Source organism: Vitis riparia, chromosome 9 (assembly GCF_004353265.1).
Source record: "Vitis riparia cultivar Riparia Gloire de Montpellier isolate 1030 chromosome 9, EGFV_Vit.rip_1.0, whole genome shotgun sequence".
Lineage (NCBI taxonomy): Eukaryota > Viridiplantae > Streptophyta > Magnoliopsida > Vitales > Vitaceae > Vitis > Vitis riparia.
In genome coordinates, this window is record NC_048439.1 from 2,906,249 (window position 1) to 2,933,155 (window position 26,907).

General features: G+C 33.8%; 2 protein-coding genes across 5 annotated transcripts; one reads left to right on the forward strand and one right to left on the reverse strand.

Annotated features, from left to right (window-relative positions):
• On the reverse strand, window positions 1-7,262 carry LOC117921584 (cytochrome B5-like protein). 3 transcript variants are annotated; one of them, XM_034839505.1, is made up of 6 exons: window positions 7,041-7,262; window positions 5,961-6,056; window positions 5,840-5,877; window positions 821-901; window positions 638-729; window positions 1-310 (listed from the first exon to the last, which is right to left on the reverse strand). In XM_034839505.1, exons 2-6 carry the CDS (start codon window positions 6,037-6,039, stop codon window positions 244-246), a joined length of 357 nt encoding a protein of 118 aa, XP_034695396.1. In that variant the 5' UTR covers window positions 6,040-6,056; window positions 7,041-7,262; the 3' UTR covers window positions 1-243. The 3 variants fall into 3 exon arrangements, with proteins under 3 accessions (XP_034695396.1, XP_034695395.1, XP_034695397.1); XM_034839504.1 differs by having other exon boundaries at window positions 5,961-6,053; window positions 7,041-7,260; XM_034839506.1 differs by having other exon boundaries at window positions 824-901; window positions 5,961-6,053; window positions 7,041-7,256.
• Window positions 7,263-15,213: 7,951 nt separating this feature from the next.
• Window positions 15,214-25,543, forward strand: LOC117922112 (lysM domain receptor-like kinase 3). Of its 2 annotated transcripts, none has more exons than XM_034840138.1 (11): window positions 15,214-15,964; window positions 17,238-17,315; window positions 17,786-18,082; window positions 19,009-19,154; window positions 19,252-19,341; window positions 19,455-19,560; window positions 20,510-20,661; window positions 20,749-20,846; window positions 20,936-21,083; window positions 24,482-24,589; window positions 25,072-25,543. In XM_034840138.1, the coding sequence occupies exons 1-11, from the start codon at window positions 15,355-15,357 to the stop codon at window positions 25,234-25,236; spliced, it is 1,998 nt and encodes a 665-aa protein (XP_034696029.1). In that variant the 5' UTR covers window positions 15,214-15,354; the 3' UTR covers window positions 25,237-25,543. The 2 variants fall into 2 exon arrangements, with proteins under 2 accessions (XP_034696029.1, XP_034696028.1); XM_034840137.1 differs by having other exon boundaries at window positions 15,215-15,964; window positions 17,783-18,082.
• The last annotated feature ends 1,364 nt before the right edge of the window (window positions 25,544-26,907 follow it).

Consider the following 26,907-nt stretch of genomic DNA (forward strand, 5'->3'; position numbering starts at 1 on the left):
TTCAACCTCAACAACATGAATGGGGCCTTTCTTTAATGCAGCTTAATCAACTAAATCACCAACATTACCATATATCCCCATAATGCTTAAGAAACAAGAATATTATTCAGTTAAAACCCCATACAGGGTTATGTAAAATGCAATTAATGGAGATAACATCACCAGATATTGGAAAGCCGAGAGGGGAGAATCTCACAATACAGCTCTCATTATAGTTTCACTAAATCAATGGCTCAAATGCAACTAATGCTCCAAATCTCCAATGTAGAAGTCATCAATCATGTCAAAAACCCGGGTTGCATGCTGTGGCCTGCAAAAAATTATGAACAAAAATTGTGAATTTCACAATACAGCATAGATGATAGAATTTTTGGTGTAAAGGTCATTCCCACAAGAAATTTAACTGCAGAATTAGGATTCTGATCAATAATTTCCAAGCCTGCCATCATTATCATGTGCAAAGAAAAATAAAAGAAAGCCACAGGATGACGTTTTAAAATTAAATAGTTGAATAAAAATGCACTTCCTTCCACACAGCTTATAAAAAGGAAAAAACTTTCTTAAAAGAAAGATCCACCCATGCCATCCAATATAGAGAAATGAAAAGGAATGAATTCATATGTCAATTGATGCCTACCCAAAAAACCCTTCAGTTGAATCATCCCCTGCATGAGCTAGAATGGCATCACCACCAGGATGCTCCTCTACATATGAGGTGACATCATACACCTACACATATATACAGAAAGAGGAAATAAAACTCAGAGATTTAACCAGATTATAGTTTTGAATGAATCACCAATTTGGGAAAGTATAGTACAACCTTGTCTTTGATTATGATCCAACAATCAGTCTTCTTGTTATGTAAAGAAATTTCAGCTTTGGTGTAAGTTTTGGAAACCTGAGTATCAAAAAACATGTAAGAGAGATAGAGAGTACACTCATTCAACAAAATTCTCATTGATAAGTACGAAAGTAAAGGGCTGTGTGATTGAGAAAATCAGGACAACCAATGGCATCCAAATGGTTTGATGCTTCGCACGGATAAGAGGAAGCAAGAGATACGAACTTCTCATTATGGAGGAAATTGAAGATTTTAAAGAAAAACAGATGACTCAAAACACATCTTTGTTTTAAGAATCTGGAAACCATAAACAATTGCTCAATTTGGACAGTCACAATAAATCTCGAAGTTGATTCTCATGGTCATGGATCCAGTAGGAAGACAAACTTAAAACTGAGGTAGGAGAGTCACCACTAGTTCTGAAGTTGAATGACACAGCCAAGGATCCAGAAAAAGAATAAAATACTGCTTTACAATGGGTCTTTTGCAAGTCATGATGATGACTGGTCTGGTTTGTTCATAGAACTGAAAGGGGAGACCCATCTCCTTCCAGCCTCAGCTGTAAATTTTCAGAATCATCCAAAAAAGAAAGTCTTTCCAGACCACCCCACAGATTTCCATATTGCACATTTTCTTGAAACATAAGCTAACTGCAGCCTCTTTTGAGAATTCCAGGAGCAATACAACCTAATATGATATTGATCTTCCAATTTGAGTTCAATGTTTATTTGGAATTTGCAGCTCAGTTGCCTTATTTGTTCTTAGTCCACTTGACTATTTATTTTAACTTGAGTAAGACCTTTAGTCCCTAATGGCCCAAACCCTTTTTTTTTTTTATTTGAAGACTACAACCAGTAGAGATGGTAATACCTGGCACCAATCAAGTTTGCTTTCTACAAAACTAAAAAATAAAATAAAATAAAAAACCTATAAACAAAAACAAGTAGTGAAAAAAGAGTTTTAGATGATATTTTGGGCTATTAAACCTACGAACGTAACACCAAACAAGGCTAAAGTGAGCCTAAATTTGCTTCTTTAAACGCAAACAAAACATAGAGATGACTCTAAAGTTTTAAGACATCAAGCATTTAGGACAGAAACCTAAATTTGATACTTCCAAAAGCATGTACATTTTTATTTTTTTTTATAGGTAAATTTTTGTCCCCATTGGGACTTGAACTTGGAATCCCCCACAAACCCTCCCCAATCCTTTAGCACTTGTGTCAGACCTCAATGGCTTACAAAAGCATATACATACAACCCTCCACCCTTCAATTTTTCAATTTTTTTGGTATTTGGTACTATGGAACAAAATGCCAATTCCCATATGGATGGTCTAAGACAAGGACCTAAACAAATTCTACCTTCTTCACAAAATGAAAGGTGATACTGTGATGGGTAGCTAGACTTACCAAATCATTCTCAAAGATGACCTCAAAACCAGCTCTAACCCATTCTACATTTACTATAGGCAATAGAAATCGCAAATGGGTACGACAAGAGGTAGCTTATCTATACAAGAATCTCAATCAATACAGAAACTGTTATTTTGATCACAAAAGGTTCAAAAGCAGAACAGCTTTTTTCTCACTAGATACAAATTAAGATGACAATATCAGGGAAATTTTAATCTGCAAAGCATAAGAGGCTTCATCATATCCAAAGTAAAATCTAAGCACTTTTCTTTTTTTTTTTGATAGGTAAACACGGAAAAGGAGGGGCGGAGGAGCTGGGGATTTCAGACCTATCAGTCTTTTGGGAGGCTGTACAAATTATTAGCCAAGGTGTTGGCCAATAAGATTAAAAAAGTGATTGGAAAAGTGGTTTCCCCATATCAAAATGCATTTGTCATGGGTAGGCAGATTCTGGACACCTCCTTAATTGCAAATGAGGTGATTGATTCTTAGCAAAAAAGGGGAGAGAAAGACCTAATTTGTAAATTGGACATTGAGAAGACGTATGACAGCGTTAATTGGCATTTCTTGATGAGGGTATTGCAAAAAATGGGGTTTGGGTCTAACTGGAGGGACTGGATGTGGAGTTGTATCTTAACTGCTAAGTTTTTAGTTCTGGTAAATGGAGTGCTTGCTGGGTTTTTCTCTAGCTTTAAGGGGCTACGTCAAGGCGTCCCCCTATCCCCATACTTGTTCGTCATGGGAATGGAAGTGCCGAGTGTTCTTATTAGGAGGGCTGTAGAAGGGGGTTTCATTTATGGGTGCAACATCTGGCGGGGTAGTGGGCCGGTTGCCAATATTTCTCACCTTCTCTTTGCGGATGACACAATAGTGTTTTGTGAGGCAAAGAAGGAATACATGACCTACTTGAGCTGGATTTTATGTTGGTTCGAAGCTGTTTCAGGGTTAAGGATTAATCTGGCTAAAAGTGAAATTATTCCAGTAGGGGAGGTGGAAGAGATACTTGAGATGGCTGTGGAGCTTGGATGCAAGGTAGGTTAGCTACCCTTAGCCTACTTGGGGCTGCCCTTGGGGGCGCCCAATAAGGCCTCTTCCGTGTGGGATGGGGTGGAAGAGAGGGTGAGGTGGAAACTTGCCCTTTGGAAATGACAGTATATCTCCAAGGTGGAAGAATCACCCTCATAAAGAGTATGTTGGCTAGTATGCCTTTGTATCAATTGTCCCTTTTCCGTATGCCTAAGATAGTGGCAAGAAGGTTAGAAAAGTTGCAAAAAGACTTCTTGTGGGGAAGGGGAAATATGGAAAGAAAAGCCCATTTAGTAAATTGGGAGAGGGTGTGTGCGGGTAAGGAAAAAGGCGGGGGGGCTTGGATTGAGGAAGCTAGTCCCCTTGAATAAAGCCTTGCTTGGAAAATGGGTTTGGAGATTCGCGCGGGCCTGAGATGAGCTGTGAAAGCAAGTGCTTACGGCGAAATATGGGCAAGAGGAACTTGGGTGGAGGACTAAGAAGGCAAATGGGGCGTTTGGCGTAGGGGTATGGAAGGAAATTCTGAAGGAATCTGACAGGAGTTGGGATAATATGGTTTTCAATGTGGGAAAAGGCACCAGAATTAGATTCTGGACTGATCCTTGGTGTGGGGATGTGGAGTTGTCCCTAAGGTTCCCTCAGCTTTATGCCGTGGCTGCCCATAGGAACGCCATAGTGGGAGAAATGTGGGACCAGAATTCTGGTCAAAGAGGCTGGAATTTAAGGTTTTTTAGAGACTTCAACGATTGGGAGTTGGACTTGGTAGGTGAATTACTCCAAGCCTTAAGGGGCCAAAGGATTACCTTGGAGGAAGACTCGGTCTCTTGGAAGGGAGGAAAAAACTGGCAGTTTGGTGTTAAGAATGCATACAGCTTGCTGATCAGCCCCATTGTCTCCGTTTTCCCCAAAAATGGCATTTGGGTGGATAGAGTTCCAACTAAACTAGCGTTCTTTGCGTGGGAAGCCGCATGGGGAAAGGTTTTTACCCTTGATAGACTTTAAAAGAGAGGGTGGCAGCTTCCTAATCGATGCTTTTTATGTGGTAGTGAAGAGGAAAATGTAAATCATTTGCTCATTCATTGTACAGTGGCCAAAGTACTGTGAGAGATTGTCCTTGGTTTGTTTGGTGCCCAGTGGGTTTTTCCAAAAACTGTAAAGGAGGTTATACTTAGTTAGAAGGGCTCGTTTGTGGGTAAAAAGAGGAAAAAAATTTGGAGATCCATTCTGTTGTTTATTTTTTGGACGGTTTGAAAGAAGAAGAATAGATTAACTTTTAAGGGGGGGGAGTTAGCTATGCAGAAACTTAAGAATTCTTTTGTTTGTAATGTGTGGGGCTGGGCAAAATTGTATAGTGGAGCGGAGCCACGCTCCCTTATAGGATTCTTGGAGTGGTTAGCCTCCATTTAAGAGTTGGTGAGTTTTTTGTCTCTTTTTGGTTGTGAGGCCTTTGCTGCCTTGTATACTTCCTGTATGCTATGCGGCTTTTTTGCCTTGTGTTAGTAAAATCTAAGCACTTATGTACAAAATAAATACAATTGATCATAATGCTCATGAAATTTCAGTTGATATTATATGAATTTTAGGAGAAACAATCCATTATCCTAAAAGATGGCAACTAATTGAATTGCTGCATGAGCTTCCACATAGAAAACAACATGATAATACCATCACTGCCAAATGCCATATAAACAGGCAAGCTGGTATGATGTAGGACAACCCTAGGATGGTTGCCTACACTCAAGGGTAGGTGGGCTAGGGTTTATTTTTAGGGTGTAAGGAGAGGAACAAGGAATAAACTTTATGGTAGAGAAAATTATAAGATAAGAAATAGAGAGAAAGAAGAAACAATGAAGAAGAGATGGAAAACCTTAGAGTCTCACTAAGGCCTTCTAGGAGTCTCACCTAGAAGAAAATCAATGGAGTCTCACCATTGAGGATTGCAACCTTGCAATGAAAGAAAGTATAATATTATTCATCAAAATTCATCCCTTTGATTTACATTGATTAGCCTATTTATAGGCTTCTCTAAGAAATCCAAAGTCTACTAGGACTCTAATAACCTATTCTACTAGGACTCTAATAACCAATTCTACTAGGACTCTAATAACCTATCATGACTTAAATTCTAATTATATTATAACTCAACTAGCTAATCCTAATTAGACTCCAACAAATACCAATCCTAATTTAATTCCAAGTAATAATAATCCTACTTTAATTACAATTAATACTAATTCCCTTTCTTGATATATATCTTGAATATTCATCCTCATCATGGTAAAACATACAAAATTAGCAGTCTACTTAAGACAAAATGTGTACATGATCATGACTGTAACATTTATATGTACATGAATATAAAAAAATTGAAAATAACAGAAATAAATTATTTATGTGATATAGAAAATGAGGGAAAAAACAAGATAAGAACCCTTAGCAACTACAAAATTGAGTTATTTGAAATGACTGGTGACACTCATGATGAACACATTTAAATAAGCATTTAAAGAAAAAAAAAATTGCAAAGAGCACCTCGAAGCACTAACTTGTGTACCTTACTCGTAGAACTTTTCTGAGCAGTTTTCGAATTACCTGCATCAGAATAAAGTAGCATCCTTGAAGATGGAATAGATAATTTGTTGAATACACACTAAACCAGCTTAAAGAAAAATTACCAGTCTTTTTCAACTGTGGGATCACAAGTAAAGCTCCCAGCAAGACACTCAACAAAACCGCTACCACAACTATCAACATATCTCAAATTGACTCTGCTACCAAGTTAGCCATGGAAAATTCATTATAAAAATGATATTTTATGGATAGCAAAAGGAAATAACACTCACTAAAATGGTAAGGCCTTTGATGCATGCATACAGGTTTGGCTAGTATTTTGGAACAACTTTCTTGCTCGGTTTTTGAGAAGAACTGAAAACATGTTCCCTTCAAAACAAAAATTACTTAAAAAATGCTAACTAGATAATGCTGAAAATTGATAATTAACTGGTCATAACATTCACCAGTGAAAAAACTTAGATGGGAAGATCAGACTATAGCTTCCCATGTTATGAAACATACATTTTGGCTTTCTTCCCCTTTGCTTAGGTGAGTTTTTAACAACACCCAAAACTTAAATCATATAGTCTCAAATCATTAAGATCATTTGAATCGTTTGCGATGCAACTCCATTTGTTGGCACCAATTATCAGCATGCAAGCCATACTTCATGACATTGGAGCTGATTAATCTGGGTCACTTGTCATTATGGCTCATTCTGTTAATAACTTAATAGATCATACCACAGTATCATAACATTTAAATAATTTCATTTCTTATCCTTATCTGTGAACGATGTTGCAAATACTCCCAAACTCAAAACTCAAACCATCACCAAACGGGTTTTAATGTATAAAGATCAAATACGCATGCATAAGAATGATCACATTCATACTTAAGCATACATTATTCAGTCCCCCGTTCATACAATAATCCCCTGGTTGGTTGCCAAGAAACTGAAGGAAAATTAAAGAAATCACAACTTGGGTCTGATTTTTCCTTATTTAGGAACCCCAGAAAACCCACAAAAACAAAAAAAAAAAATCTCCATCTCACTTGATTCGAGTGTTTTACTCTTCAAATTCAGGCCAACTTAAAAACGTACAGATCCCAAAATGTCTAGATTTTTCCGAACTTTTCTCGGGGAAAAAAAAAAAAAAACGAAAATGCAGTAAAAAGTATTGGGATATCTGGGTCTCTACCTTTTTGAGGTTGAGATCTTCGCCTTTGTATTGGGGGTTTTGGACATGTGCCGCCAACTGCCAAGTGAGTGTTTAGCTTTGGGGTATGCTCGGCTGATTGGAATTGCTATACTCCAGTGGCGGACTAGATGGTGTTTGGCTATGGAGTTCTACTGTCTCAAACTCGGATTGAAGTGACGAATTCCAGAAGTAAGTTCTCCCCGTCAACTTTTGTTCATACTATCTTTGGTTGTTGGAAATTGTTCGTGGGAAATTTTTGAGGAAATAAAATAGAGAGAAAGGTATTTTGACACAAAAAAAAAAAAAAATGTAAAGAGAATTTATAATTTATAGATTTTTTATTTATTTGATGGTTCATAAAAAAAAAATTAAAGCTAAATTAGAAGTCTACTCCAATGTGATTTAAAAACAGTTTTCTAATTTTAATTATTCATAAAAAAATAAAAAAATAAAAACATGTTTGACAGTGTGATATTTCTTATATGCATACATTTATACCTTTTGAATTTTTCTACTTGGTAAATAAATTTTAAATCAAGTGGAACTTAATGTTTTAAAATTTATAATAAAGCTTTTAATTTTTAAGAATATATTGAAATTCAAAAAACTAATTTGAGTAATTAAAAACTAAGTAAAACTAGTTCAAAATATTATATCTGTAATTGAGAACAAAATGAATACATATAATGAAAAATTTGACTTTTTATATTTTAAAAAATAATGTTTATTTTTTAATTTATTTTAAATAAAATATTATTAATTATTTTTATTTATTTTTAAGAAAAAAATCAATTAGAAGGTTAATATTCATATTTTTAAAATATATACTAAAATAGTATTATTTTTTATGTACACAATTTGTTTACGGATTTAGGTAATCCATTTGATATTGTAGTGCATTACCTCGTAATTGAACGAAAATTTATCTTAGGCATTACGACAAGGTTCCCACGGTAAGTACATTAAAACTTATGATGGGTCATGACATTGACTATCCGATAATCATGATTTCACTAAGCTACTATGTTGTATTGGTTGGGCTTTCAATTTTAAAAAAAATATTGAACTATTGTGAAGATATTTAGTGACTTTAAACTACGTGTGAAACCCTAAGATAATCATATATTTCCTACGGGTTAGGTCTTTATTGATTGAGGCAAGTGGTCATAAGTATTTTTAATATAGGTACCATGATATCTCATAAGTTTGAGACAATATGTATCTATGAGTAATCATAAGAACATGTGATAAAAAATAAAAATAAAAATGGTCATAACATTTTTTTTAAATAAAATTTGATATATGCTCTTCCAGAGGGTTAGAGTGAGTCAGTGATCACATACTAGAAGGATATGAGACTCGAGGACTATACAAATACTCTTGAGAGGTTGGTTGATAACATTCACATATTACATATATTAGTTCATGAATAGCTTGCATACAATGGTTAGTAGGTCATGAACCCGAACTTGATATCTCAATTTAATAATGGAGAATACTAAAGTACAATTAACTATTTGTATTAGAATATTGAGTCAATTTTAAAATTAGATTATAAATGAGCTAGTATTTTTTTATGGGTTCTACTAATCCCTCAAGCTCATATTTCTTGATGACATATTACTTGAGGATATTTGGGTTCTTTATTCCTATGTGTCTATAAGGACATTTTGATAAATATAGAATATTGCATTAAAGCTTATAAATGATATTTTTGAATTAGTCTAATTAATTCATTGGAACCTAAAATGACTAATTAATTAATTAGGACCCATAGAGCTTAATTAAGTCTAATATTGACTCAAGTCTGCAAGGGAGACTATATAAACCCCTTTAAGGATTTAAGGTTAAACACATTTTTGCATCTTGCTATTCAACTTTCTAGAGAGAAGAACCTTAATCTCCATTCCCACAAAGAGGATTCTACTATCTACATATATCAGGATCAAAGAAAGAAAGTCATTAGGTGGAAAATCAGAAGGTATTCGAGATCTACGCCTACCTCACCAACTGGAATTCATATAGGAATATTCAAATTATAAGTACTGTATTATGAGCACTTAGATGTATAATATTTATATAATATTAGTTATCGCATATATCTAAAGATCCAAATTAGTCATTCCTAAAAAGAAATTATTTGTGACTAAGAAAACTTTTGCCTTAAAAATGTCATTCTTTGCACGAATGGTCATATGATACCAATCTACAATTATGACCTAGACAAAGAGCTAAAGTTTAAATCTTATTTAATATAAGCACAAGTAGGGTCTAGAGGAACAATAGAGTGATCAACATCTATCATTGGAGTGACTATATCAATGAGATTTGGTTTGACATGTAAAGAAGATCGATCAAGAGATTGGGACAAGACTTGATGTGAACCATTTGAAGGTATGACAACAAGTACAAAAGAAAGAGAGATAGAAGGTGATAGGCAATTGACATATAGTAAATATGATAGATGAAGAAAGATTGGAGGAAAAGGGAAAAGAATATGTGGGACCAATATTAGATTTTTGATAGTTTTTGACAAAAGGAAAAGAATGTTCATCGTATATGACATCTCTTGAAATGAAAATTTTCCTATTTGTCTCAAGACATTTATATCCCTAGTGGTTCAAATTGTATCCCAAGAATGTATAAGGGGTAGATTGAAATTAAATCTTTGTGTTGATTGTAGGGCTTGAGATTGGGACAACAAATGCAACTAAACACCTTTAGTTATGAAGGGTTTTGAATAAAACTTCAAGTGGTATTTTTGTTTTGAAGCGCAAGGGTTGGGAATATGTTTTCAAGAAAGACCGAGACTTTTCAAGTAAAGTTAGACCATTTTCTACCAATGTCTATGTTTTTCTCTAGGACCCCATTTTGCTCATGGGTGTGAGAATAAGAATTTTCATGAAAGATATCATGAGTGATAAGAAAAGTAATAAAAATATCTAAATTCCCTACCCCAATTGGTTTAAGTGCCCTTGATCTTATAGCCTAGTTGCAGTTCCATATGAATCTTGAAATCGAGAAAAGTTTGAAAGGCTTCTAATTAGTGTCTAAGAATGTAGATCCATGTGGAATGGAATAAAACATCAATAAAATGAATATAATAACAACAATAGGAGGTAGCCCCCAAAGATCTTAATGAATTAATTGTAAAGGTTCACTAGATGTAGTTTTCGACATTAATGGAAAAGGAAATTTTTGAATCTTGCCTAAGCAATAGGTTGAACAAACATGAGAAAGACTTTTATTAATATGAGAAAGGTTATATCAAGCAAGAACTAACTTTACAACTATCTCATAAGGATGTCATAATCGAATATGCCCCACGTATTAAATAAAGAGAAATTTGAACTAATAGGGATAGTACAAGTTGTTAATGAGTTCATAGACTTTGCAACATATACAAAAAAAAGATAAAAATAAAAGGTTTTCGGTCCTTCGAACAACCATGAGAACCATGAGAGAAGGTAGGCCTTGGAGCTTTAAGATTTTATTCGAGTGTTGTCAAGGACATATAGACCAACTTTAAGCCCCCATTCTAAAAGAGTCATTTTGGTAACATGGTATTTGACAAATTAAAAACATGGATGAAACTTAAAGCACACATTATTATCATTGGCAATCTAAGACAAAGAGAAGATTTCTTGTAATGTTGTGAATATGAAAATGATTTAAAGAAAATGATTTTAATGTAAAGAAAGCTTATTTAAAGTCCGTTTGACTGATATGTTTAATAAGTAAACCTTCACCATCACCCATATGAACTTGATTAGGTCCAAATAACTCATTCTTGGTTATCAAGTTGTTTGCATTTTTAAGATGCTTTGTAGCACTTAAATATATAATAATCGGTGTTATAAACTAATTCAAGTGTGACAAACATAACAGACGTTTGAGAAGAACTTTGACCATTATTGAATTGCTTGTACTAAGAGGAATCTTCATAAGAAAAAATCACCTTAAAACTAATGAAAATTTCCTTGAGAATATCCAAGTTGTGAAGAACTAGTGTATGACTGCTCAACTCGATAATAACACTACATGACCAAATGTCTAATTCTTTCATATAGTTAACATTGACATGCATTGTTGTCCAATAACCTCTTTCAAAATGTTCTCTAGGTCCTCCATTGAAACAATTTTGAATCTTCTTATAATTACCTATGAATTAAAAATTCAAGCTCTATTTGATAACTGTTTTTTAAAACAATTCTAAAAAGTAGTTTTTGAAAATAATTTTTGCAAAATGTTATCTCATATTTTGTAAAACAAAAGTCTGTTTGGGAACCTAAAATATTTTTAGCTTATTTTTAATATTTTTGAATATGTTTTAAAATAGTTTTTATATCGAATGTTTTATTTTTAATTATTTTACATGCTTGTATAATTATTTTTTAAAACAAGTGAAAATAATTAAAAAATATTTTCTAAAAATACGATATTTTCTATTTTTAATAACAAAAAAAATAAAAAATAATTTTTAATTATCAAATATGTTTTTTTTATTTTTTATTTATTTTAAAAAATAAAATTTGTTCTTAAAAATAATTATCAATCACTTCAATTCAATTGTGTTAGATCAAATGCACATGTTTCTTTAACCAAACAAGGGGCCACCTTTCACTTCATATACCAAATATCATTTCTAAATTTGGATCACCAAAGTTAAAAAATAATAATAATAATAATAATAATAATAATAATAATAATAATAATAATACTTAAAAAAACAAAGCCATGTGTCCAACCTAGGTGAGTGAATGAAGGGCCTTTCCCCTCAAGCAATGTGAAGAACCCAAAGCCCGAAGGATCCAATGACTGTGGTGGGGTCCCCCAAAAGGCTGAACCACTCTGATCTCTCTATCTATCCATATCTCCATTAAAAAAGCCCATTGCAGCTTTCCTATATTCTGCACTGCAGATCCAGTCTGTATCCTTTGGTTGATTTCCAAAAACAAAAGCAAAAAACAAAAACAAAAAAACAAAAACACCTCTCAAAAGTAAAATGATGCCACTTTCACTTCCCTAGTATGTTTCATATCATATGGGTAAAGTCCACAAGAAATGATAACTATTTGAGAAAGTTACACTTTCTTATGTCACATAATCTGGTCTCACATGCAACCTTAATGTGACCCTGGGGCCCCACTCTCATGCTTGTCATTTTCCTTCTCTTTTTCTCTTTTATTTTCCCGGAAAATTTTGATGGGTTGGGTTTCCGTTTTGGGCACCCACCCCATGTTCTTCCCTGAAATGCAACTGCTGTTGCCATTATTCGCTGGTTGGAAAAAACAAATATTTCTTTGCCATTAATATAATAAATATGATGAGGTTGGCATTCATTATGGACCTAAAGAAACATGGATTTGAAGAGAATGATGCAATTTTCACCCTCGGGATCAAATCGGAGGTGAAATAGTTTTTAAAAACAGTTTTCTATTTTCGGAAACTTATTTTAAAAAACAAAATATTTTTTAATAATATATTTTAATTTGTTTTACTTGTTTGTTGAGACTATTTTAGAAATAATTATAAGATTTGAAAATTTGTTTTAAAAACATAATGTTGTTTAAGAACTTATTTTAATTCATTTAAATTATTTTTTCACTATGATTTTAAAAATTAACTATACTGATAAGAATAATTAAAAATAAAATATGATGTATATAAAAATTGTTTTTAATAAAATATTTAAAAATATAAAAAAATATAATAAAAACATTTTAAGTTTCAAACACGCTTTTATTTTAGAAAATGTAAACAAATACAACATCTAAAAAAAACTCCTAAATTTTCTATTTTTTATGGTATTTTCAAAAATATAAAAAAATATAATAAAAACATTTTATATTTCAAACACGCTTTTATTTTAGAAAAATGTAAACAAATGCAACATCTAAAAAAAGTCCTAAATTTTCTATTTTTTATGGTATTGTCAAAGTTTTGTAGGAAATCACCTTGAAAATCAACATAATTTTTTTTTTTTAAATTACATAAATATATAATAAAATTTAAGTTGTCAACAAAAATATTTTAGTTTGACTTTAGAGAATAATAAAAAACTATTTTAAATAATTTTTTTTTTAATGTTTCCAAAATCAATTCAATTATTTAACGGGAAAAGTTGTTTGTTCACGTTTTTATCGATGAAACGTGATCAGTATATAAATAAATTAAAAAATAATAACATTTATTTTTTATTTTATATATAAATATAAATGTATTAATATTTTAAATTTTATTAAATGAGATATATGTAATATTTAAATATGAATATATTAAAAATAAAAAATTAATATAATATTTAGATAGATAAGTGGTTCACAAGATCGAATTGGAAGGGAAAGATTATCGGGAGTAGGTTAGAACCTTTGAAATTTTCATTATAAAAAATTTAGATAGACAAAAAATAATTAAAGTAAATCGACGGTACAATAAAATACGTCGGTCATACGTGGATTTAATTTTGTATTTTAACCACGTCAGTACGGAAAAAATATTTATTTATTTAAAATAAAGTACACAAAACACAGAAAATTAGGTTTTTTATTTTATTTTAAATATTTAATTTTGGTGTGTGGGGCATATTTTGGCGTTTGCTCCAGGTTCGATCTACCTGCCTTAATGCTTTTTTACGGTTGTATTATCCTGTACACGTGCGGCCCTACCCGGTCAACCCTTCCTCGCCGATTTTTTAAAAGTCACCTCTTTCAAGCCTAATTACTCTCTATTTCAATTTTAATATTGACTTAATCTGATCGTCGTTAAAGTCCATTAAATAATTTTGATATTTCTTAAATATTTTTTTCATTCTTCTCTTTGACATGACACCTTCTTATTTACCTTTAATTTTCATGTTCTTTTCTAATGAAATCCCATAAAATTTTATTTTTCTAAACTTTTTTATTACCAAAAAATAAAAATTCAAGATAAATTCAAAGCAAGTTTCAATGGTTGATACATTGTAATTTGTATAAATATTTTTTTTAAATGGTTTGAGATGTACGACATCTAATTATTTATTTTAAGGGATAAAGATAAATAAAAAGTATTTATAGTTGAATTTTTGTAAGGATAATTAGTAATAAAATTTTAAAATCAGATTTTATTTTTTATAAAAAATAAAATGATTTTCATTTTATTTCATTGTTCAATTGATACGGTTTTAGGTTTGTTCCTTAATAATCATCATTGCGAATCCCATCAGGATCATCAAATGTTTACCTGATTATTAATTTTAGGACTTCGTGGAATTAATCGAGTTGTACGTTAATTGACCCAAGATCCATGGTTATCAAAAAAATAAAATTATTCCACTGTAGAATTTAGTCACGGTCACGCTGAGCCACACATACAAGATCTTTTGCACACCTGGTTGTCGGTAAATTGGTATCAGAGACTCGGGTCAACGAAGTAGCATCCGCGTCAACGATGAGTCGAGGAGAGCCGAGGTCGGCGATTAGGGAGTGGGAGTGCCACATCAAGTGGGGCCGAACCAACTGTCGCTCTCTTTTTACAGCTCTCTCGCAACTTGTGCCCCCTCACCCCTCTTCACAAAATTCAGTTATTTCCCAAAATACCCTCTCCTCTGCCGACTTATATCAAATAACAAACAACTTACTAAAAAAAATACATCTTATAAATAATAAAAATAAATTAAAATTAAGATATTTATTTCTTTTAATTTTTCAATAACATCTAGAGTTGGTGGGACATGCGTTACGTACAAATAATTGATAACTTGAATTACACTACAAAAAAGACACATGGGATGTTTGATTGATTTTAAATTCAAACATAATAATTCAAGTAATATCATTTTAACATTTGTCTTTTTTTTTTTTAATTATGAATGTATTATACTATTTAAATAATAAAAAAACAAATTAAAATTTTGTGTGATAACTGTTTCTTAAAACAGTTCTAAAAAATAGTTTTTAAATTTTTTTTATGTTTTATTAAATAAAAATTTGTTTGAAAATTTTAAATATTTTTAACATATTTTTAATATTTTAAAAATAATTTTTACATTCGTTAAAAAAAAATAAAATTGTGGGCAGTCACTAAATTTTATATCTCAAAAGGGCAGATTAGTAAAATATAAAAAATCTACACCAAATATCCAACTCACCCCATGTTGAGTACTGAGTTGGTCCGGTCTTACTTCTCAGTCCCATCTTCCTTTCAGTCTTTCTCTCGTTGCCAGTCACGCTTCCCCAGAGAGAGAGAGGGAGAGAGAGGGAGAGGCCAAAACGAAGCTTCACCCCCTCAAAACCACACACTTCTTCCCCAATTACGACGTCGTTTCCCACCCATGACTCCTGTACCGTCATCCCTCTTCGCCACTCTCTCCGTCTCCTTGTTCTTCTTCGTCTTTCAAATGGTCTCTATACATTCGCTATCCACCACACCCATGAACTGTACGGACACGTCTCGCCTCTGCACCTCCTTCTTGGCCTTCAAGCCCACCCAGAATCAGACTCTCGCTCTGATCCAGTCCATGTACGACGTCCTCCCCAAGGACCTCACCGTTGAAGCCACCGACCCCAACTACGTCTTCGTAAAAAAGAACTGCTCCTGTGAGTCTTATACGAAGAAGTACTTCACCAACACCACCTTCACTGTGAGGGCCAACGATGGGTTCATCAGCGACCTGGTGGCGGAGGCCTACGGCGGCCTTGCGGTGGTCCCCGGATACGGACGGCGAGCCAGGGTCGGCGCGGTGGTCACGGTGAGGTTGTACTGTGGGTGTTCGATTGGGCTGTGGAATTATTTGATGAGCTATGTGATGAGAGATGGGGACAGCGTTGAATCTCTGGCGAGTAGGTTTGGGGTCAGTATGGGTAGTATCGAGGCAGTGAATGGGATTGATAATCCTGATAATGTTACTGTGGGTGCCCTCTATTATATACCGTTGAATTCAGGTTTGTTTACTTCTTGTTGAATTTTTCCTTGTTCTTGAATTTCGGTCATGGGTGTGTTAGGTTGGCAAAAAAATGGAAGGAAATGTGAGAAAATCATGAATTTCATGGGTTATCCCTACGTTGCTTTCAGGGGTTTACTAAATTTCTGAAAAATTTAAGATGGGAAATTTTTATTTTCTGATTGTCTCTCACTTATCAATCAGAGGATGGGTTAGTTTTAGAAAAGTAAGGATGAGTTTGACTAATGGTCCAGATTAGGTAGTAGTTTATTGAGCCTCACTGTGGAGAAATAATGTATTTTAATGAAGGTTTTTGGTTCAAGGTCCTGTATGTACATCTCTAGGCAATAATGCAAGATAATATTGGTCTGATTTTTCACAGGAGTCTGAATTTTGATGTGGTTTTGTGTTCTGGGTAGTGAAGACAGGGTGTTTAGATCCACATTTTTATAATACATTAAACAGAAATTTATGAAAGGAGTCTATAATTACCATAGTTGGAACATGGTATGTATTATGCTGAGGCACAACATTTAAAGTAAGTAAAGGAAGAGAATGAAAATTGAATTAAATAATGAGATCTGAATACAAAGTTACAAACCCCTGTTCTATGAATACAAGGCCAAGACTAGCCTTCTTTGGGTGTCCTTATATGGAGAAGAGTTATATTTTTATAGTCAGTAATCTATTGTATTACTTTGATTAAAAGAAGAATGTAATAAATGTAACTGAAAAACATGGATGTGGAAGTTTATTTTTAAGATTATTACTGTAGTAATCAACTCAACCCGAGGCCCCCTGTGTTAAGAGATTTGATTTAGCATTTTCAGTAGATATTGCATTATTTTATGAACTAAATTTTTATATATAAAGTTTCGATTTAAAAATCTGCTCGATGCTTTAGAAAACTTCTATATCAAATTGCAGCAAAATCTGATTTTACAGTGTCAAATCTTTGGTCCACCGGTCTGCCCAACTCTAATAATAGGCTCTGGCAGTAGAAAACTATGGCTGCTTCCATGAATTTGTGGTTTCCTAACATTTGTACAACTGTTGATTGGGGGAAAAGTATGGAAAACTGTCAAAGTGCAATATGTTAGCCACAACACTGTCCTAAATTGAGAATTCTAATCTTCAGCTGTTCCTAATGTGATAGAATACCGTTATTTTGGGCTTGATAGGAAGATATTGTTGTACAAACAAATTTGATTTTTTGGTGATTTTTGCATAAGTTTGGTCACTTCTTTTGATCTTATTTATTTATTTTGTTGCAGTTCCTGGTGAGCCTTATCCTTTGGAGAATGCCGTTCCTCCTGCTCCTGTCCCTGCAACATCCAATAGTAACTTTTCAGGTGGGAGTGCATTATATTTTATCTATCTGCTGAAAACAGTTGCATTCGAGTTTCTGCTTCCTTTTGTAAATGTAATTAAAAATAGAAAAATTGTCCCTTTTAGTATTTAATTTTATGAAGGAATGCTGTTGATTGAAGTTAATTATGAGCAAAAGTGGTTAGCTTTGAAGAATCAAAGCTATTATTTTTTGTGATTGAGATGTTGTTTTAAACATAATGCATTAGTGAGATAACACAATAACACAACAGTTTTCCATGTTTGGTGTTTTGCTTCATCTTCTATTTTCTTTCTTGCTAGTTTTTTGTTTCAAGTTGTCCCAATGTTTTAAAATTAGCCTCAAACTTACGTGCAGTAGTTTTTGCAAGGGAAATTGAAGATTTTAATTGCTATTACCTTTTAATATCATTTTAGAGCGCATTTAATTTCATTAGAAGAAATATAATGACTTATGCTATTTGTTTTGCAGTAGTTCAGGCGAATCATAAGGATCATGTTCCATATGGATGGATCATAGGGGGTTTGGGAGTTGGTCTTGCTCTGATAGCTGTACTTCTAGTTATATGTGTTTGTTTGAAATCATCAAGCTGTTTTGCTAAAGGCCGAGGAAGTCTTGCAAAAGATTCTGATGGGAAGAATCCCCATAAGTTTCAGATTCTTCGGACAAGAAGTTACTGTTGTGGTTCAGGAAGATATAGCTGCTGCAAATCTGCAGATGTGAAGCAAACTAATGGAGAATCTAGCAACCTCCAGATGAATATTCCTAAAGGTTTCTTTTTTAAACTAATCTCCATTCTGTTTGGATTCCTTTTCTTACAAATTTTATTCATATGCAATTGTACTGTTGGATTGTCTCTTACTGTTAAGGAAATTTCTTTTACAGTATTCTTACTAGTTAGAATTCACACTTCTTTCAATAAGGAATGTATTTTAGGAACTCTATAAATATTTGTAGATCTTTAATGGAAAATGTGGAGATGGGGCTGAAAGGAGAAAAGGTGTGAAGGAAAGAAGGAAACACTTGGGAGAGCAGGGTTTTAGGTGTTGATACCAGGGCTGAATAACAAGGTTTATTTCAAGGCTTTGGGATTTGGTAGCATGCATTTTCTGTCTGATGTAGTTTCTGTATCTTACAGTGGATCATGTCATCTCATCTATGGATATAGATATGGTTTTCCAAACCATGTTAAATAATTTGTCTTCTCTTGTGTAAGTGCGTGCATTTTTTTATTCGTTTTGTTATCTGGATATGTGAATACTTCTGCTGACCCATTATTGGTGTGCTTCTGTTGCCTCCGACAAGTTTGCCTTCTTTCCTGTTTGTTTCCGTCTTTCCCTCACTCTCCAAAAATCATGTGAAGCCCTTACATAATTTCCTCTGTTTAGCAACCTACATGACCTACTGATATTAAGAGAGTCCATCAACCCAATTCCTTATTGGATAAAAATAAATGGATAGTAACTTTTATGTTTACAAGAAAGCCATAAAAAATGAATGTTCTTATGAAAAAAATACATTTTCTTATTTGTTTAATTAGAGCTTAACAATGAGGACTTTTGTTTGCTCCTTTTCCAACTCTGAAGTTCTCATCTGAGCTGCTTCTATGATTCTTTGTCTATCATTTCAGTGTTTCCTTATGATTTTAGCTTGGAACAAATGTCTTGAGTTAGTAGTTCCTATCTTATTTCTTGCAGCTATAGGGACTGATGTATTTGACATGGAGAAGCCTGTGGTTTTCACATATGAAGAAATTCTGTCTTCAACTGATGGTTTCTCTGATTCAAATCTTCTGGGGCATGGGACATATGGTTCTGTGTATTATGGTGTTCTTCATGATCAGGTTTGCAACTATCTGCTTTGGTTCCAGTGATCACTTCTCATAAGAAAATATAAGGATTTTGTTGCCAACAATGACTGATAATTTTGAATCCTTTTAGGAAGTTGCAATAAAAAAAATGACTGCTACAAAAACTAGAGAATTCATGTCAGAGATGAAAGTTCTGTGCAAGGTTCACCATACTAATTTGGTAATGGCCATTGTAATTTGAAATGCCACTTCTTCCAACTTTACTTCAGCTTCTTCCCACTGCTTTCAGCATTTTTGAAGCTTTGACTCCTATTTTGGTTTCATTTTGTCAAGGTAGAATTGATTGGTTATGCGGCTAGTGATGATGAGCTCTTTCTTATTTATGAATATGCCCAAAAAGGTTCACTTAAAAGCCATTTACACGATCCTCAGAACAAAGGTAAGGTTTCATGTTTGTACATTGTTATCAAGTACTCCATAAGGATTTAGTTGCCTGCATCCATACTCATTTTAAGTTTGTTTTTGCGGTGATACTAACATACATCTATGTAAGAGGACACAGATGTGTGACAAAAAAAAATAAAATTGAGGTTCTCAGCATGAAAAACACAAACAACATAAACTATGGCATACACAGTACCTAAAACAATTTTTCATGCATGCACAAAATAGTGCTCTCTCTAAGCAATATGTTGTTTTCAAGTTTATTTTGGACTAACGTATAATTGAACAAGGATAATGGATTAAATGATACGGATAAATTACTTGTAATCAGTGTGGCAATAATTTAAATTACATGAGGAAATTCGATTTTCATCTCCCCACTTTGTGTCCATTAGAATATGCTTGTAACTTGTGATGGCAATCATGGGCTAGGACATTTGAACTGGCCTAGACATCCTGTTTAAAACCAGGCCTATTCTCTGTCTATAAGGTTGTGTCACTTCCAATTTACATCTCTTTTCTTAGAAAGGTTGGCACATTCTGTAATCAATTAGACTAAGATTGTATTCTACATGCTTATCATTCAGAGAAAAAAAACAGATAGGACCATGCTGGGTTCTTTTGCAAAGCCTGAATACCTCAGGCTAGGATGGGATCAAGGCCATTAGGAGTTTTGTGTTTTATCTTTGTTGAAGGCCAGAAAGTTGTTATTCCTAATTGTAGCCATCTCATGAATCAGAACTGTAAACATGTTGAACTTTTTTCAAAAAGATTTCATAATTGGTTTAGAGGGCATGAGATAGACTTCTGTAGACTATACATAATGTTTTCAAATTCAAAGGTCTGAAGCAAGGTAAAGGACCTCAAATATGCCAGGTGTTACCATGTATTTGTATGACATAATGTATATATGGTACTAAAATCTGCCAATGACTGTTGGGTAGGCCATACATCGCTTTCTTGGATCATGAGGGTTCAGATTGCACTTGATGCTGCTAGAGGGATCGAATACATCCATGAGCACACTAAAACTCACTATGTCCATCGAGATATTAAGACAAGCAATATCTTACTTGATGGTGCCTTCAGGGCAAAGGTTTTCACCTATTTTGCCTTATCGATTTATTTGTGAAATCATAGTGATCTTTTAATCGATGTGCTTGAATTTTTTCTATTGATTTAGATTTCAGATTTTGGGTTGGCAAAACTTGTTGGAAAGACTGGTGAAGGAGAAGCTTCAGCTACAAGAGTTGTTGGAACCTTTGGTTACCTGGCTCCAGAGTACGTAAATATACTATCAGTCTGCAACTGTGGTCCACAACTACTTCCTCAACTGAGTTCTGTTACATTACACTTCTGGTTTTTGGCAGATACTTGAGTGATGGCCTGGCCACAACAAAAAGTGATGTATATGCCTTTGGCATTGTTCTTTTTGAGATAATTTCGGGGAAGGAGGCCGTTACACGAACTGAAGGCATGGTGATGAAAAATCCTGAAAGACGTTCACTGGCATCCATTGTAAGTTCTGCATATCTTTTTGTCCAATACATAAAAACATAATTTATGCATGTGAAAATTTTTGTTTGAGACTGATTTGCAAATCCAGGGCTAAAAAACTGAACTATCAGGAGGTAAATAATCTTTACTAGACTGACTGAGAATTAATGGCTTAATTGGTTTCATATATTGAATTCTATGCTTAAAAGTGAACATAGTATTTATTCTGAAAATGGTAGTTAACTTCTTTATTTTTTAATCTAAGAAAGTTTGTTGTCACATAGTCTCACAGCCGTCATAATAATAATTTTAAATTGGAAGAATGAGATATATATGAGAAATGCTATGGTTTTTGGATATATTCATTTTATTTGAAGGCACAATCAAGATGGTGACTGTGATGAATTTAATGGGTAGGAAGATTGTAATAGCAAAGGGACAGTCCCAAAAAGTAAATACTGAAGAGTCTTTGGTGCTACCTTTAGAATTTCTGTGAAGTGGTAGTCGAAGACTCAGTACTGCTTGGACTCCCTTGCAGAATATTCTTTCCTTTTTCTTTCTTTTTTATTTGGAGTAAAAATGATAAGAGTATTTATAGATGAAAGAATCCTTATTAAGACGGCATTACTAGCAAGATGGAATAATATGGCACCTAGGCAGCTCTAGGCTGCTCATTAGAAGCATATGCAGATGGCTCAACAAAAATAAAATAAAATTATTTACATATTAATTAGTGTAACTTAATGCTGAACGATACAAAGAGGCATAGTATAGACATAGCCAAGAGTGAAAAGATCATCAAGATGTCCTATTCAAGAATGATGATCATAGAGGTTATATCCTATATCATTTGGGACATGGACCTTTTGTTATCTGAGAGTTCAGTGACAGCCAACTTGTAGGCTAAGGATAAGATAATTGTCTGGAGAAAAATGTGCACTGGGGGCCTTACCTTGACGGCATGGGGTAAGCAATGCAGATTTTTATGCTGTCATCCTTCCAAGCATATGCAGAGAGTACACTGGTTCCTGAGGACAAAAACAAGTCTGGTTGGAGAACATTTGCTTTTTTTTTTTCTAAGAAAAAAAACTATTGCTGTGGCTTGGTCACAGATGTGAAAACCTGACTAGATAAAAAAAAAATAGTTAATCAATGCTAAGTATCAGGAAGCTGGGATGTAGAGGGTTTATAAAGGAAAAAACATGTTTTGACAATATGGCACTGTATTATTCGAGAACCTAAGAAATACCCTGTCTCTATGCAAATCTAATCCCAAATGGAAGGAGTTCAAAAATATTTAGAACAGGGAATTGGTTTAAAAACTAGATTGGAGGGTAGTAGAAGATTTTAACATGCTCAACTATGTATAAAAGGCCATGATGCAGCAAGCAGGTAGGACACTGTTGAGTAGCAATAAAAAAATACAATCTTTTAGAACTTGTTGATTTTCTTTGGAAAAAAAAAAAAAACAAGGACAAGACATATTGATTCAAATGAAGAAATGCTATGAATAATGATCCAAACTATATTGATAGACAATATAGACTGAAAAATAGTAGAGAACTATGTGGTCATCGTTGACTTGGTTGCCTAAAGACAAACATAGAAAGAAGAATAAGAAACCTAAAGATCCTAAAAAATTAGGAAACCTAATAAAATAAGAATTATCACAAAGAAAAAAACTATCTTCATTTGTCAAAGCTGCATCAGCTTCCCCAAGTTTAAAATAATTCATCTTCGAATTTACAAAACTATCCACATCTATTGGAATCCCAAAACATTCTTTCATGTTCAGAGTTGTTCTTTTCACTTAGTTATAAAAATAATATTTGTTGAGGAAACTTAGTAACTCAATATGGTACCAAAGCTCTTGTAAATTGAAGGTCTTAAGTTCTTGTTTTCTCCCATCTAGTTGTCTTATCTTGTATTACAAAATTTATGAGTTGCCTGTCTTGTAGCTTTCTACAGAGACATTGAATTAGTTCCACACTTGAATCATAGAAGACATTATTGTCATCTTCTTTTGCATTAGTCATCAGAAGTCTGACCATTCACATAATTTGCCTCATAGTCTAGTTTTTCTTCTTTTAATTTTGAAACATACCAAGAATTTTAATTTTTTGTGGCACCATAAGGAACATCACCATCTTCAGTTTACTCATGATAGATTGGCAGAAAATTCCAATCTATAGAAGTATATCTCAATTGCAATCACCTTTTAGAAGCACCATATCCTTCACTAGTCATGAACCTGAACCTGGCTTCATCTCTTATACCACTTGACATAGCTTAAGCGTTGGCTTTTGATACTTGATTGAGAAATGACAAAAGACACCATCTTCTATAACTCTTAAAGAAAGTACCAAGGAGTAGACTTCTACAATCTTTTATTCATTCCAATGAAGGAATACCAAGAATATTAGGTAACTAGAACTCTTTTTTTTTTTCTTCTAAAAAAAATAGTTTTATTTATGAATACTAATAACAAAAAATCTCCTAAAAGTTAATAGGAAAGCATTGTAGTCATATCAGATTTGGTTACTTAATAAGTGGTGCTTTGTATTGATGTTGAAGTGGAGGGACACTAAAAAGATGGAATAGGCTTACTAACATGCCCAATGTGCTTGCTGAAATATGATGAAAGGCTATTCCTCCCTGAATAAAAGGATTAAAACCTTCCTGAAATATGATGAGAGGCTATTCCTCTCAGAACAAAAGAATCAAACCTTCCATGCCTGCTGCTGGATTTACAGTTTGTACTTTCTCAGTTAGTTCATGAGGGTTGGACACCCAGATTCCAAGACCATACAGGCCTGCTACATGAAAGGCATCAAAACCAAAGCAAGCTAATCTGACATGAAATAAACACCTAAAAGAAAAGAAACCTAATTATCCAAAGGAGGAAGACTATCTTCATGGAGCTAGGGGCTGCATCAGTTGAGGCCTAAGATATTTACATGGTGAAAGAGCAGTGAATTTTCAGGATTGTATACTCCTGGGTTTCATAAGTACAATGGGAACCTATTTAGAGTAAGTAGGGGTAAATCAAGATAGGAGGACAAGATTATGATACCTGAGGAAGATCTCTGGTATTCTTAAATGAATTCATAGTACCATAGTATTAAAATTTTGGCTTAGGTGGAGATGACTGCAAAGAAAATTTCATTTATTCCATAAAGCTTTAAATCCATATAGAAAAATCTTTCAGTAAGGTAAAGATAACATTGTAGCTAAGAAATTTGCATAACAGGAAGCAAGAATGGTGAATAACCCATTTTTTCTTTTTAGCTTTTTGTTACACGCCACTTACCATTTTGTAATTTTTCCTTAAGCATATTTTCTGTTCTTTCATTGCAGTTTTTTGGAGTTCAGGCTTGCATATGATATACCATATTCCCCTAACGTTTGTGTGGTTGCAGATGTTAGCAGCTCTTCGGAACTCACCCAATTCCATGAGTATGTCAAGCATGAAAGATTGCATTGATCCTAATTTGATGGATTTGTATCCCCATGACTGTTTATACAAGGTAGAGTTCAATTACTCCTTGATCGCACTGTAATGTATGTTAATGGTAGGTTGATCATTTTTGCTGGAGATTCATAATGTAAAAATTGCAGCCTCCTAGAGAAACATCACCATGCCTCAACTTGCAGAAACAACGATGAGAAAAGGAGAACTTATCTATTATTCTGAAAAAAATTAAATATCAACCACATCAATGTGTAGATGGGAACAGAAAATGTCTCTTGCCATTATTGCCCTCTATAGACTGCAGGAAACGAGAGAATAACCCAAACCATGGTCCAATGGGCATTCTGATCTTAAACAGGCCACTCTTGTCTGTGAATACTTCTACACTAGACATCTATGTCTATTCTTAATGCTAAGCAAACTTGATTTTGAATTAGCCAAACTACTAAGAAGCTGGCAATTGACTTCTGAATCAAATTTACAAGTTATAGCATAGTGACTAACCTCTCAGCTCTGTACTGGTGTATCTCTGTGTAGGTGGCTATGTTGGCGAAGCAATGTGTAGATCATGATCCCATTTTGCGGCCAGACATGAAGCAAGTTGTGATTTCGCTGTCACAGATCCTCTTATCCTCTGTTGAATGGGAGGCAACTCTTGCTGGGAACAGCCAAGTATTTAGTGGCCTTGTCCAAGGAAGATGATGAGACAGCAATTACTCTATCAATCCCACTGCTTCAGCATTCTTTTTCATAGTTTTCATCATTATGATTATGTGTGTGTATAGTAGCAAAGATTTTCCACTAAAGCTGGTAAGATTATGGTATTTATTCATGCCGACCCCTTTTTCCTTTTCCCTTCCCCTTTTTCTCTTCAATGATGTATTCTTTTTGAGGTTTCCTGTGAGAAAATTTTGCTATAATGTAAAAAAGAAAAAAAAAATGTGACTAGAACTTGACAATGGTGTGGCTGGTTTCAATTCAAGCAAGCTATTTAGTAGCTTTACTTCTTTGCCCCCATCTATTTTGATCATGCAAAAGGTAGCTAGTGGTATGATTAAGTGGCTTGCTAATCTTCACAATACACATTGCACACTAAGAAGCGGCAGCAGAATTAGCTTGTTGGTCAGTTTGTTAGTTAGACACAAGCCTCAGGACTGCAATACTACAAGGGAAAACTTGAGATGAGAGTTAACTTTGAGAGATCAATTCTTGAAGTACAGGAGTGCTATAAATTCTTGGGTTGGAAATTTGCTGAGACTTGTTTGGGTTGAGAGAAAGTGAGCTAAAATTGCTTTGTACAACAGTGGAAGATTAATTGTTTGATTGCCTGTGGATGTAGTTGCTTGTGGAACCGAACCACATGTATTCTAATCTCGAGTGATAACTTTCATGCTGCAACTCGATCATCTTCTTGATCAACTGCTTCCATAGTTATGTGGTTTCTGATACGTTTCCTAATAACAAATGGTGTAAGAGCCAAGATGGGATTCGTGAAGTGCAACAGGGAGAAGTTTTGTGGGAAAAATGATATCGGATTATGGAGAGTATAGATGAGAGCTTCACTGGTACAGTAGGGATCTTCAAGATGCTTTGAGAGTAGAAAAAAAAACTTGCCAATCCTATGAACATTGCCAAAGGGAAATCTTTTGGGGTCTACAAGAGTTACAACTCATGGTATTAGCAGGTACTTCATTACTTTCATAGATGATTTTTCTACTAAAGTCCGGAGTTTTGTTTTAAAACAAACAAAGTTTCAAAGAATTTCAGGCAATGGAGATTGAGAATCAAGAAAAAGATGAATAGGCTAAGAACACATAATGGACTTGAATATTGTGATGAAGATTCACCTAAGTTTTGCAAAAGGAGAATGACATTACAAGACACAAAGCTGTCAAGGGTACACCCCACGATGGCTTAGCAAAAAGAAAGGAATAGAACCATGTTATCTAATGTTAAAAATTGGAATATGAGTGGATTTTTAGAAGGAAAAATACCTAGTGTGGAAGGGGCAAGGCTCGAGGCTAGGTCAACACCCAAAGGATTTACTCATAGGGAGGTTGCATAGATTTCAATGACGATAATGAAATATTCTCTCCAATAGTAAAACAACTTCGAGTATCAGTTCTAATACCATTTATAATAATTTGCTCCAATTATGTAAATATTATATGTTTCGGATCCAATGAGACCTCTTTATAAGATTAAAAATGGTTCATACATGTATAGCATATGAGATATCATGATAACAGATTTGATATTTTAATGCTGAAAGATCAATTTACAAATTATGATAATTGTGTATACTTCAAAGCTAAAAAGTTAATGAATAATCTGAAATCACTTGCTGCAACTTGATCATCTTCTTGATCAATT